Here is a 12,644-nt window from a genome sequence, read left to right as displayed (position 1 = left end):
ATGTGCTCCGATCCAGTGCGCAAGACTTGGATGGAGTCGCGCACAAAGGTCGTAAAGATTAATCAGCGCGCTGGCTGAAAGCTCACGTCAGCATCATCGGCCATTGGCATTGCTTGGTTGCTTGCCCTCCATGCTATGTCACCAGCCGATGTCATGGTCGCGGAGACGTGGACGCTTGTGCATCATCCACCACCAGGAAGGCCGCGGCGCCCACTTCTGCAATATCTGAGACTTCTCAACTCATCCCTGCGCTATTTTATATCTTTTTTTTTCTTTCTTTCTGTTGCAAGTAAGCTCTTATCTTCCTACGCACTAATCATGTATTTTCATCATGCCCATCAGCAGTTCAGCACCACTACTCCATGGACAGTCTAGACTCCTCGCTCTGGCATTTTTCCTTTTTCTCATGGACCCATGCATGGACGTGCTTTTTTATTTTATTTTATTTTGTAAAATGCGGAAAATTCAGGGAGAAATTAAAAGCAAGATGGTGTAGCCTAAACCCCCAGAGGAGAAACTTGGAGTCATGGAAGGGACAACAAGGGAGAAAGACAATTAGGGCTAGTTTGGCAGCTTGTGGCTGATTAGCCTCAGGAAAAAATGATCCAACGGGGATTATTTTGGACTTTGAAATCCCCCTCCACTGGCAGGGCAGTGCTTCCCCCTCCCCTGTTGCTGTTTGGAGGTCCTGACGCGGGGCAGCTCTGTGGGAGCAACTTGCGATGATGTTTATTAGTCCGGTTGACTGTGCCACCACCATGCATGCTCTTTTTTAAAAAAAATACCAACCAAGAATACAACATATAGTAGTAATCCTAAGTTAATAGCATCACCTTTATTTTGTACATGAGCAGGTCATCACTATATTCACAAGCAGCTCATCATTATATTCATGAGCAGCACATTTGGGATGACATGCTGATAAACAAGCAAAATCTATCACCAAGTCAGCAGGCCATCACATAGCATGGTACATGATGTTTTCTAGAAATTTAGACAGATCAATCTATGAGAAAGTACCAAGTTTCAGCCGATACAAATGATAGAACAACATTCATTCAGCTGATGCAAGAGACATAAAAGGATAGTTTTCTGTATGTTACAAATTTAGAAGCCAGCTAAAATACATTCATTCAGCTGATACAAGAGACATAAAAGGACAGTTTTATGTGCATTACAAATTTAGAAGCCAGCTAAAATATTATACACTCTGACGATGGTAGACATAGATACAAAGCAAGTCAAGTTCCTCAAGAAGCCTCTGGTTGGTGTAATCCCTAAGACATCTGCAATTAGATCAATACTAATGGAGTCCCTGCTGAATTTGGTCTAGAAAAATGATCAGGTAAAGCTTGCAAGTTATATCTGACCATGTTAAAGACCAGGTAAGTCAAAGAAAGCATATATATTTTTACATCTAGAAGCTGCAAAGGTCAGCAACTCAAGTAAATATGGGTAAGTAATTTTGTTAACAAACCACTCGAGCAAGTGTGTCCTTATTCCCAAAATTAAACATTGCCCAGGATAATTTACTAGTCAGAAGGAATACGGTACCTATGCTACTCTAGAGTCTACCTAGTTACTAGTCAAACTAAATAAGGTACCTATGCTACAATACCCAGGACAAGATAATATGGTTTGATAAGACATCAGCATCGAATCTGGTGCAAAGCAAGTTGCTCACTGCTATAAACTGATAACCATGAACTGGCCATGCAGCCCAAACTTTGCACTATGTGACCAAATGCATAAGAAGAACTAAAGCTGCAGCTGACGATGCACACACCTTGGAATATTAGGAAAGAAAGAAACTGCAGGACCTTTGATGGGCGATCAGAGCAAGGTCCCTTGATATTCATATAATTTGTAGCCTGAAAGTTTGTTCATAGCACTGTCAAAGTTTATAGATCTTTCACCAAGGACTTGATATCACCACAAAAAAAGTGCTGCAGTTTATGCAAAGTACCAAAATTGTATGCACATATCACGAAATTGCAATATAGAATGGAAAGGCAAATATAATTTCCCCAATCCAGGTGAGGAATGGTAAGGGTTTTGTACCTCTGAAGCTGCCTATCCAGCAGAGATAGCCTAGCTTCTCTTCCTTACCTCCTTGTCTGTCCCATTCTTAAATATGATCCCACAAACAGAGGCAGCACAAAAAGTTACTAATAACCAATAGTGCTAAGAAGAATTATTCAGTAGTAGCTAGTAAGATGTCAAAGTTAACTAAAATTCAGTTTAAGTTAAGAAACAAGACATGCATTTTTTGTTGCAGTAAAGTTAATTAATTAATAGGATTGTGCAGCATCAATGTAAATATTTTTTTTCGATTCAAATAACCTACTGAAATGACAACACAAACAAATGGATGCTTTGACAAGGAGAATGTGATAAGCAAAATGAAAGAGGCAAGAAACATATAACTATACATTCTTATAGCAATATTTGTGTTCATCTTACAAATATGATGAGTATATATCTAATTCATCTGGGACTTGAACCTATATATCTAACTAAAAAAATTGAATCAGTGCTAGTGCTCGTGCTGGTTAGTTGATGTTCCTAGGATTGGATCTCAGATAGAACAATTGGGAATTGAGATGTTAACTGCAAGAACTCATATTGCAGGCATGAGAAATGCAAACCCTAGGCAATCTGATCGAGGAGGAAGCAGGAGGAAGAACTCACATCACAGTGGGTGTCGAGGATGAAGACGAGGTTGAGGCGCCATGGTGGATGCGGAGGAGGCAGCGAAGGTAGAGGTCCATGGGTAGAGGTGGTGTTGCAGATGACAGGGAGGGGACACGGCGACCCATGGACGCAGAGGCAGAGTGATGGCGATGCCTGGATGAGGAGTCGAGGCTTGGAGCAACGGTGTCGCTTGGACGGGAGGCGGAGGGGCGGCGGTGCTAGGACGGGAGGCGGAGGGGCGGCGACGCTTGGACGAGGAGACCGATCGGCATCGGCGCGTCGCTCGGGGAGCCGCACAAGGATGTGGTGTCCGAATCTTTGAGGTGGGGAGGACCTACCCTAGGGAAGTCGGTCGCCCAGCCCCGCGGTGTGGGCTTCCAAATGGTGAGTTTTGGTCCGTGCCTCAGTTTCCACGCGGGCCATCTGTCCGGGAAAAAGGCCAGGATCCTGGTGGGATTTTGAGCTCCCAAACTAGTCCTTAAGAAGCTCTGCACCTCTTGACATCAATCCTGGCTCCGCCACTGAGTGGTGCATATCCTTGCAAGACATATACGTATCTAGGTAATTGTCCTCGATGAGAGAACCCAGTTGCGCTACGGAGCATCTCTGAAAATCTTGACATTCCTTCTACAAGCCTACAAATGATTCATATGCACCTGAAAAAAAAACATGATTTTGTTGGAACGTAGAAAAAAGATCAAGAAACACCCGCAGGATTCGTCTAGAAGTGAATTTCCTTTTTGGTAGACATTTCTATGTCCACTGAAATTGATTTTCTTTTTGTCATATGAAATTGTTCTGCTTCCATACACAGGCTCTAAAATGCATGGGCATAAATGTACCTCATCAGGTTCTTGGAGCAATTGGACAGATGATGACGATGCCCTCTATCCAGACGACGATGTGGCGCTCCTTGCGCGACAGGGACGTGCTGGAGCCCGTGGACACTGAAGTTTTGCACTAATCTACACGCTTAACCAACTTTGAAGTGTCTGCACTCAGAAGAGGTGATAGGCAAGCATCAGTGTCCCCGTGGTTTAATTTAAATTAAACGATTTAACAAAAACTAAATAACGATCGCGACCGCGCTGCAACTTATTAGAAATGTCAAGTGGGCATGCGTGACAACACGACGTCTGATCTGCAGCAATCATCGAAGCAACTAATGCCCTTGATATCACGGATTAAACTTTAGCCTATGTCACATCGGATGTTTGATACTAATTAAGAGTATTAAATATAAACTAATTACAAAACTAATTGCACAGATGGAGGCTAATTCGCGAGACGAATCTAATAAGCCTAATTATTCCATAATTTGACAATGTGGTGCTACAGTAGCTATTTATTAATGATGGATTAATTAGGCTTAATAGATTCGTCTCGCCAATTAGTACAGGATTTCTGCAATTAGTTTTATAATTAGCTCATGTTTAGTCCTTCTAATTAGCATCCGAACATTCGATGTGACAAGGGCTAAACTTTAACCCAGGATCAAACACGCTCTAATTAAGAACTATCTGTCAGGAAACGGCACTGAACAAAACAAACCCGATTGTTGAAGCGTTGTCTGTCGATCAGATTGAACTCGCGACCTGCAGAGCCGATCGATTTGCCCTGCACTCGCCGTCGCCCCTGACTGAAGAACAATGCAGAAGCAGAAGCAGCAGGAGCTCTCCAAAATAGACCAACCAGCTGCCGTGCGCAGAAACCACAGGACCATATCGTATCCCAAAGCCCCGGCCTATATATACATCGTGGTAACGAGACGGGAGGCGCATGTGCTCCCTCCACTTCTCGCCCCAGCCACTTGCCGCGGCGTCCCCATGGCCGCCTCTTGCCGCCCCAGCCATGGAAGCTTCTGCCTCGTGCTGCTGCTCCTTGCTGCCGCTGCTGTTCTTGGAGCGGCAGGGAGCTCCTCCCATGTGCAGCTGAGCGCCGAGTCCCTGCTGCTCGCTGCGGACTCATCGTCTTGCCCCACGCCACAAGGTTAATTTGATTTGCTCATCACAGTGGTTAATTTACTGCTGATTCTTTTTCTGCTGTTGGTTAGTGAGTTCATGTACCCTGCTCTGCTGCATCCCATGCTTCAGTCTTGGATTCATATATGGTTTATGTATATACCACATGGATAAGAAAATGTATCCGAATTACTGAAGTTGATTAAACGGCAAAGCTACAAACATTTAAGTAGCAACCTCTACATGTGAAACTTGAGAAGGCATGCGCTATGTGAAACTTGTGCTCAAGTTACACTCCATCAGCAACTTCACCATGCTTGGCCACATGAAGAATCCGGGGCCATGCACGCCATACATACCTTAACCTCTGAGCTCTCACATGTCCCCCCAAATATTTAAAAATGACAGAGTGAGAAGTGATGGCCATAGTAGAAACAAAATAGGCCATCCTTTTTGCTATGTAGGTGAAAAGTTCACTAGCAGTAACTTTCGTAGTACTTAGTTTTGACCATTGACGTAACAGGGAGTCGTCTACTTCAGGGCTTGTAAGGTTCACAGATATTGTGCTGAAACAGAGTCCCCTTCGTCGAAATGGGCAACTAGAAAGAGCCTGTTCGCTTCAGCTTATTCAGCCGGCTTATCAGCCACCAAACAGTATTTTCCTCTCACAACAAATCAGCCGTTTCAGCTTTTCAGCTGGCTTATAAGTTGAAGCGAACAGGCCCAAAACTATGGCTAAGCCCGTACAAAATAATGAAAACAGCCTGTCGCTAGATACAAGAGCACCTTTAATTATCTGAAAATGATGTGTGTGTTTTTCTTTTCCATTTTTTTGTTACACAAGTTCTCTGGAAATGAAAACTGATATCCACAAATTTTCCACGGGATAAAATTGCCAAGTTATTTAAGCTGTTCACTCAAGATTTTATTCAAAAAAGAGTACTGGTTTGCAAATTATTCTCTAATTGCAACTGAAAGTTTTGAACTTCATTCTGAATTCTCAAATCGAACTGAACGTCTGTCTGAAAATTCAGGGCAACAACATGGCGGCGCCTCGACGGGCACGAGGATGCCGATCGTGCACCAGCACGGCCCGTGCTCGCCTCTGGCCGACAAGCGCGGGAAGGCGCCGTCCCACTCGGAGATCCTCGCCGCCGACCAGCGCCGCGTCGAGTACATCCACCGCCGCGTGTCCGAGACCACCGGCGGGGCGAGGCCGAAGCGCGGCGCGGCACCGGTCCAGCTCCGGCCCGGCGCGCCGTCGGCTACCACTCCGGCGTCGTCGGCGTCGTCCTACGCGACGTCGGCGAACCTCCCGGCATCGTCCGGGCAAGCGCTGGGCGCGGGCAACTACGTGGTGACCATCGGGCTCGGCACGCCGTCGGAGCGGTTCACGGTGGTGTTCGACACCGGCAGCGACACGACGTGGGTGCAGTGCCGGCCGTGCGTGGCCTACTGCTACCGGCAGCAAGAGCCGCTCTTCAGCCCGGCCAAGTCGTCCAGCTACGCCAACATCTCCTGCTCCTCCTCCTACTGCGACGACCTCGACGCCAGCGGCTGCGACGGCGGCCACTGCCTCTACGGCGTCCAGTACGGCGACGGCTCCTACACCATCGGCTTCTTCGCCCAGGACACCCTCACGCTCGCCCACGACGTCGTCAAGGAGTTCCGGTTCGGGTGCGGCGAGAAGAACCGCGGGCTGTTCGGGCGGTCGGCGGGGCTGATGGGGCTCGGCCGCGGCAAGACGTCGCTGACGGTGCAGGCGTACGGTAAGTACGGCGGCGTGTTCGCGTACTGCCTCCCGGCGACGCCGTCGGGGACGACGGGGTTCCTGGACTTCGGCCCGGGCGCGCCGGCGGCGAACGCGCGGCTCACGCCGATGCTGACCGGCAGCGTGCCGACGTTCTACTACGTGGGGATGACGGGCATCAAGGTGGGCGGGCACCTGCTGCCCATCCCGGGGTCCGTCTTCTCCGCCGGCGGCGCGCTCGTGGACTCCGGCACGGTGATCACGCGGCTGCCGCCCTCGGCGTACGAGCCGATGCGGTCGGCGTTCGCCAAGGGCATGGACGCGCTGGGGTACAAGAAGGTCCCCGCGTTCTCCATCCTCGACACCTGCTACGACCTGACGGGGTACAAGGGGAGCATCCCGCTGCCGGCGGTGTCGCTGGTGTTCAAGGGCGGCGCGTGCCTCGACGTCGACGCGTCGGGGATCCTGTACGACGTGGACGTGTCGCAGGCGTGCCTGGCGTTCGCCGCCAACGACGACGACACCGACGTGGCCATCATCGGGAACACGCAGCAGAAGACGTACAGCGTGCTCTACGACCTCGGCAAGAAGGTCGTCGGCTTCGCCCCCGGCGCTTGCTGATCCGGTGGTCCGGCTCGCCGGTGGAGTGTTAGTACGTCCGTGATTTCTCGAATAACTAATTATTCGCCTGCATCCGCTAAGCGGTAGGCCATCAGCGTTGCGGATGGAAGATTATCCTGTCAGTAACTGTCAGATGGTATGCTTCAATTGACTGACACGCAGTCGTCTCTGGAATCTGGATTGCACAAGGTGTCATTCTTATCCATCTTTCAATATTCATCCTCAATACACATGCGCCTTGTGCCACAAGACACAATAATCAACAAATTTGCTTATGTGGCTCGGCGAGGGGCCTTGCTTAAAAAGAAAAAATGGGGGGAAAAAAAGAAAAACATATAATCACTGGAGAAGAAACGGATGGGAACGGGCCATGTGGAGGTGGGCCGTTTTCGCCCCGAACGGCCCATGTAGCCGTGCTGGTCCGAAACTGAATACCGGGCCCGACCATTCGGGCCCTCTATATAGGCATTATAGCCCGATCCTTTGTCTCTGTCAGTGCAGCGGATAACGTACTCTGCTCCGGCCATGGCTTCCTTCGCCTCCCTCCGTGGCGCCATCCTCCAGGGCCCCCTCCTCGCGCCTCGCCTCGCTGTCCGCCGCGCGCCCACGGCCAGGCGCCGCGCCGTCCCGGCCAAGATCTCCTGCATCGGATGGGTACGTGCTCTCTGTCTACTTCACCCTGCCCCCCTTCTCGCGGCTGGACTAGCCCACGCCGACGACCACCTGTCCCTCGTCTCTTAACTGGTTCTTGGTTGGCTCGGGTGTCGCCGGCGGCAGGACCCGGAGGGCATCCTTGGCGCGCCGACGGGCGGGCACATCTCGCGCCTCGAGTTCCGCCGCCGCCTCGAGAGGGACTCCGAGGCGCGCGAGGCGTTCGAGCGACAGGTGCGCGAGGAGAAGGAGCGCCGCCGCAGCGAGCGCGAGGTAATCCCAGCAGCCCGAGCCGTGCTCCCGTGCTGCAGGGCTTTCCCTCGAATGGATTCCTGATGGCATGAGGTCGTACTGTACTCCTTGTCTTAAATGCGCGCGTGGTTTCCGCCTGCTGCTAGGATAGGCGCGGGTGATCCCGGACACGGACGCCGGCCTGGTGGAGTTCTTCCTCGACACGGAGGCGCGCGAGATCGAGGTCGAGATCGGCAGGCTACGACCAAGGCTGAACGAGGGCTTCTTCAACCATGTCTCGCGCGAGATAGCACAGATCAAATTTGCAGTCACCAGAACGGCGGTATAGTGTCCTTGCTTTCGCAACCTGCAAAATCGATTAGCTAGTTGATGATCCATCTCTGCTGACATCAGTTTGTGTACGATGCTACAGGAGATGGAAGACAGATTGATTGAGTTGGAGGCAATGCAGAAGGTTCTTCTTGAGGGAGTTGGTCCGTTAAATCCTGCAGCAACATTACCTACTCAAGTGTGGACTGAATACGTATAACTGTGTTTAACTGAAACAACTCTTGCAGAGGCATACGACAAGTTGCAGAATGACCTTGTGACAGCAAAGGAACGGCTAATGAAAATTCTGCAGTCCAGTGACAGAAAAGCGACAGTAAGATCCATGAAAAGCTAGAAGAGTCTTATGCTGTTTTTCATTGGTAACTTATTTCACGCACCTATAAATTTGTAACTGTTGTTAATTAACTGGTCTGACACAGTTGCTTGAAATGGTTGAGCGGAATGAGCTGAACATTTCCATACTAACACTTCTTGATGAGAATATAGCAAGTGCAAAGACAAGTAATCAGGTGCTGCAGTGTCTTTGCTTTCTATGAATTTTACGGGATAGATAGCAATACTGCAGGTCTTTGCTCATCTACTCTTGCAGGTCTCCTGTGTCCTAACTTTTGTATTTCCGTTGGTCTACTTTGCAGGATGAGGCTGTTGCTTTCATGGAGAACGTGCGATCATCGATCGTGAAATATATAACAGTATAAATCTTGTATGTATTTGTCAATGGTGCATTAATTCCAGGATTTACTTATCTTTGCAGTACAGTTTTGTAAACATGCCATGAGCATGTAATTTACAAAGGATGTCTTGTGGACGTGGAAGCTTGAATTAGTGTTGGCTGTATTTAGTTGATCTTTCATATATGCTCAAATCATCAGCATCGTTAGTGTAACTGGTAAAGAGAAATTGTGAGACCTTATACCTGTACTACCAAGAAATAATGCAAAGTTTGAGCTCTTTTTTTGTTAATTTTATTTCCGATGGATTACATAATTTGTTGAATTTGTGTTTTTATGTTTCTATACAAGATCAGAATGATCCTCTTTATTGAATTCATATCTTAAATATAATAGTGGAACAACGATTTCTATATTCGATCTCTTGCTGAGAATGTTTAAAGAAGTGATTATAGTTAGCTGTAAGTACGAATCTTGTGGCACGACTAAGTATATGGAAAGTTCGCGTTATCTTTATTTCTTTGTATTAAGTATTAAGAGAAGGGCACATAGTAAATGTTTAAATTGCGTTTTGGGGTCCATATGTAACCCCATATTAGTATTTTGCACAATTGACGTTGGAGCTCAAACAATGCTTCTGAGTGCCAGAGAACAGCAACCAGAACGCTGCAATGCTATCTGTTTTCATTCTTTTTTTTTTGGAGAAACAATGCTATCGGTATTGACTTCTTGTTTTCACGGCCTGGTTGCCTGCCAAGCTCTACCAAATCCCCTGGTTCTGCTGTGATGGCCTGGTAGCCTGATTAGGTTCAAATTTTTACCATATTTACCCTCCACGACTCAATTCCATCTACTCACAAGGTAAGAGCACCCCTTCAATTTGCTCAGCTTCGTCCTGAGAATAGCAGGAAAGCATGCTTCGGGAGCTTTTTTGTTTCTTGTGTCATTGTGTGGGATCCTGGTATATGCTGCATGCATGCTGGCTTTACATTGATGCTTGTCAAGTGTTGGAAAATGGCAGGTTTTTGCATCCCGTAACCAAGTCAATTTTGCCCATCTCTGTGTGTGTTACCGATGGTTGCATTTTCAGTTTGAAGTCATGTCATTTTTCGAAGTCATATTGCTCACCTACATGTGTTTATTGATAGTTTCATCAGCTCATTTGTTAATTTTTGAAAGAAAGAGGACTATACTAAAGATGAATCATGGTACATCCACAGATTATATGAATAAACCTGAAAAATGAAAGAATTACATTAAACATCCTTCAGGCTGTTCCCGCTTTAGTTTCTTGTCCCCGGTGATCTCTATTACCCTTCACGTCATTGCGTTGAATAGGACGAGACGATGAGAACATAGAAGCATTGGATAACTTTTTCTTTCTTTTTCGAGAATACGCAGGAGAGCTGCGCATCTAAGAAGAATAGAATTGTTACAACACGGTCCTTTGCGGTCGCCGCACACACGCATATTACATTGCTAGTGGACTATACGGCATAAGATTCAATCGGTTGACTGGGGTAATTAGCTAGGTAGCTAAACTAAGGACTACTTGCTTGGTCTCCCCGTCCTGGACCAACAGTTGCCGCCATTGGCCATCCTGCCGCCGCCATGTATTTATCCAGAGGTGTCCTTCCCTCACGACAACGGCCTCCACCATCCGTCCTGCAGCTTGACTTGGGCAATTGTCAAAGGTTCGGTTGTTTCTTTCCTTCCACAGACTCCAAGTGACTAGCATGACGATCGAGTCCAGGCCTTTCTGTTTCAGTGAGTCGTGGCCTGCTCTGAAAGACAACCACCAGTCCAACAAGGCTGCCTCTCCTGGTGGTGACTGGTAGGATAGCCCAATCAAGATCAGGATGGCGAACCATACTTGCCTTGTACAAGAGCAGTGCACAAACAGGTGGTCCACTGATTCCAGTTCTTGGTCACAAAGCGTACACAGAGCTGGATCCTGCAGACCATGCCGGTGGCGGTGGTCTGCTGTCCAGAGACGGCGTCGGACGGCAAGCCAGGCGAAGAACTTGACTTTCAGTGGCACCCAGGCTCTCCAAATTGGCTTTGCCCCTGCAAATCGAGTTGATGACATCTTCTGTCCCTGGCTGCAGATGAACCGATTCAACTAGCGGCCACAGCTGGAGGTATTGCCCAATGGCTTGCACTGTTAGTAATCCGGTAATATCCAGAACCCATTGCTTGTCAATTGAGGCTTCAGAGACCGTCCGTCGCTTCCGGACCCTTGGCCTGACGAGCTGACAGAGGTCCGGCGCAATGGCGCATGGCGAGTCTGAACCCATCCATCTGTCAGTCCAGGATAGGGCCAGTCGCCCGTCGCCCACCCTTATGTCCATTGATGCTTGGAACATGTCCTGGACGTGCTTATCAACGCCAAAGTCGAGCTCTAGGTGTCGCCATGGTCTTGTTTCATCCATTCACTTTAACCATAGCCAGCGGAGGCGTAGGGCGTAAGTCAGGGACGCCGAGTCCACCGTACTCTGGCGGTCTGCAAACAGATGTCCAGGCCACCAGGCATTGCCCACCGTTGGCCTTCTCCTTGCCAGCCCACAAGAAACCTCTCCTTCTCTTATCGATTTCTTGAAACACCCAGTCAGGTATTTTGAGGGAGATGATGGTATGAATGCATTTGGAGGACATTACTGCTTTGACGGTCGTCAGCCTCCCAGCCATGTTCATCAATGGCGCCTTCCATGTGGGGATGCTTGCGCTTACTCTGTCAACCTTTCTTAGGCGGCCGACAGTGAGTGGCAGGCCCAAGTATTGGATAGGGAAGTCAGAGATTTGCGCGGGGAAGAGCTCCCTGACCCTGTCAATGTCCTCCTCTTCGCATGCGATAGGCGCAACCAGGCTCTTCTGAAGGTTTGTTCTCAATCCCGAGCAGTCACCAAAGAAAGTCATGATTTCTTTGGTGGTGATCAGATCTTGCACCGTGGGGGCGATGAACAGCACGACTTCGTCAGCATATAGGGAACACTGATGGTGAATTGCTGGGTTTGCAGGTGGAGACAGGACGCCGCTGCGGGCTACTTGTTGGAAGAGCCGGCGCAGAACTTCCATGAGGAGGATGAACAGCAGCGGGCCCTCTCGCATTGTGAATCAATTTACCGGGCTCTCCATTCAACAGTAACCGTGTGGAGGCCGAGGAAACCAGCATTGAGATCCAGTCCCGCCAACGAGTACCGAAACCAAATCCTTCCAGAACTTGGATGAGGAAAGGCCATTCGACCGTGTCAAAAGCCTTGGATATGTCGAGCTTGAGTAGAAGAGACGGCTTCTTCTTTCTATGCAGCGTCTTTGCCGCCAGCTCCAAGAATTTGAAGTTGTCATGAATGGAGTGCTTCTTGATGAAAGCACTCTGATTAACATCAACCATTTTCTCCAGCTCTGGTGCCAGTCGGTTCGCCAGTAGCTTTGCCACCAGTTTTGCAAAACTAAATGGTTAAGTTGTTTAACTCGGTGGACTTGTTGTATTCTCTGGAACCACTCACCTTCGTGTGAGTTTGCTAACCAAACTAAATGGTTAAGTTGTTTAACTCGGTGGACTTGTTGTATTCTCTGGAACCACTCACCTTCGTGTGAGTTTGCTAACCAAACTAAATGGTTAAGTTGTTTAACTCGGTGGACTTGTTGTATTCTTTGGAACCACTCACCTTCGTGTGAGTTTACTAACTCGATCCTGTTCACGTGGTTAATCGG

The 12,644-nt window shown here is 48.5% G+C and overlaps 2 protein-coding genes across 2 annotated transcripts; both read left to right on the top strand.

Annotated features, from left to right (window-relative positions):
• The first annotated feature begins 4,454 nt into the window (after positions 1 to 4,454).
• On the top strand, positions 4,455 to 7,200 carry LOC101780935 (aspartyl protease family protein At5g10770). The gene is made up of 2 exons (XM_004965844.3): positions 4,455 to 4,683; positions 5,690 to 7,200. Exons 1-2 carry the CDS (start codon positions 4,521 to 4,523, stop codon positions 7,024 to 7,026), a joined length of 1,500 nt encoding a protein of 499 aa, XP_004965901.1. The 5' UTR covers positions 4,455 to 4,520; the 3' UTR covers positions 7,027 to 7,200.
• Positions 7,075 to 9,222, top strand: LOC101781341. The gene is made up of 8 exons (XM_004965845.4): positions 7,075 to 7,215; positions 7,523 to 7,680; positions 7,804 to 7,950; positions 8,081 to 8,251; positions 8,342 to 8,402; positions 8,487 to 8,572; positions 8,679 to 8,768; positions 8,895 to 9,222. Exons 2-8 carry the CDS (start codon positions 7,552 to 7,554, stop codon positions 8,955 to 8,957), a joined length of 747 nt encoding a protein of 248 aa, XP_004965902.1. The 5' UTR covers positions 7,075 to 7,215; positions 7,523 to 7,551; the 3' UTR covers positions 8,958 to 9,222.
• The last annotated feature ends 3,422 nt before the right edge of the window (positions 9,223 to 12,644 follow it).

Source organism: Setaria italica, chromosome IV (genome assembly GCF_000263155.2).
Source record: "Setaria italica strain Yugu1 chromosome IV, Setaria_italica_v2.0, whole genome shotgun sequence".
Classification (NCBI taxonomy): Eukaryota; Viridiplantae; Streptophyta; class Magnoliopsida; order Poales; family Poaceae; genus Setaria; species Setaria italica.
This window is presented reverse-complemented; position numbering and strand designations above follow the sequence as displayed.

Coding starts and splice junctions, on each gene's coding strand:
- LOC101781341 (XM_004965845.4), top strand. CDS start 7,552: ATGGCTTCCTTCGCCTCCCTCCGTGGCGCCATCCTCCAGGGCCCCCTC. Junction 7,951..8,080: donor GCCGCCGCAGCGAGCGCGAG/GTAATCCCAGCA, acceptor CTGCTAGGATAG/GCGCGGGTGATCCCGGACAC. Junction 8,769..8,894: donor GTGCAAAGACAAGTAATCAG/GTGCTGCAGTGT, acceptor TCTACTTTGCAG/GATGAGGCTGTTGCTTTCAT.
- LOC101780935 (XM_004965844.3), top strand. CDS start 4,521: ATGGCCGCCTCTTGCCGCCCCAGCCATGGAAGCTTCTGCCTCGTGCTG. Junction 4,684..5,689: donor GTCTTGCCCCACGCCACAAG/GTTAATTTGATT, acceptor CTGAAAATTCAG/GGCAACAACATGGCGGCGCC.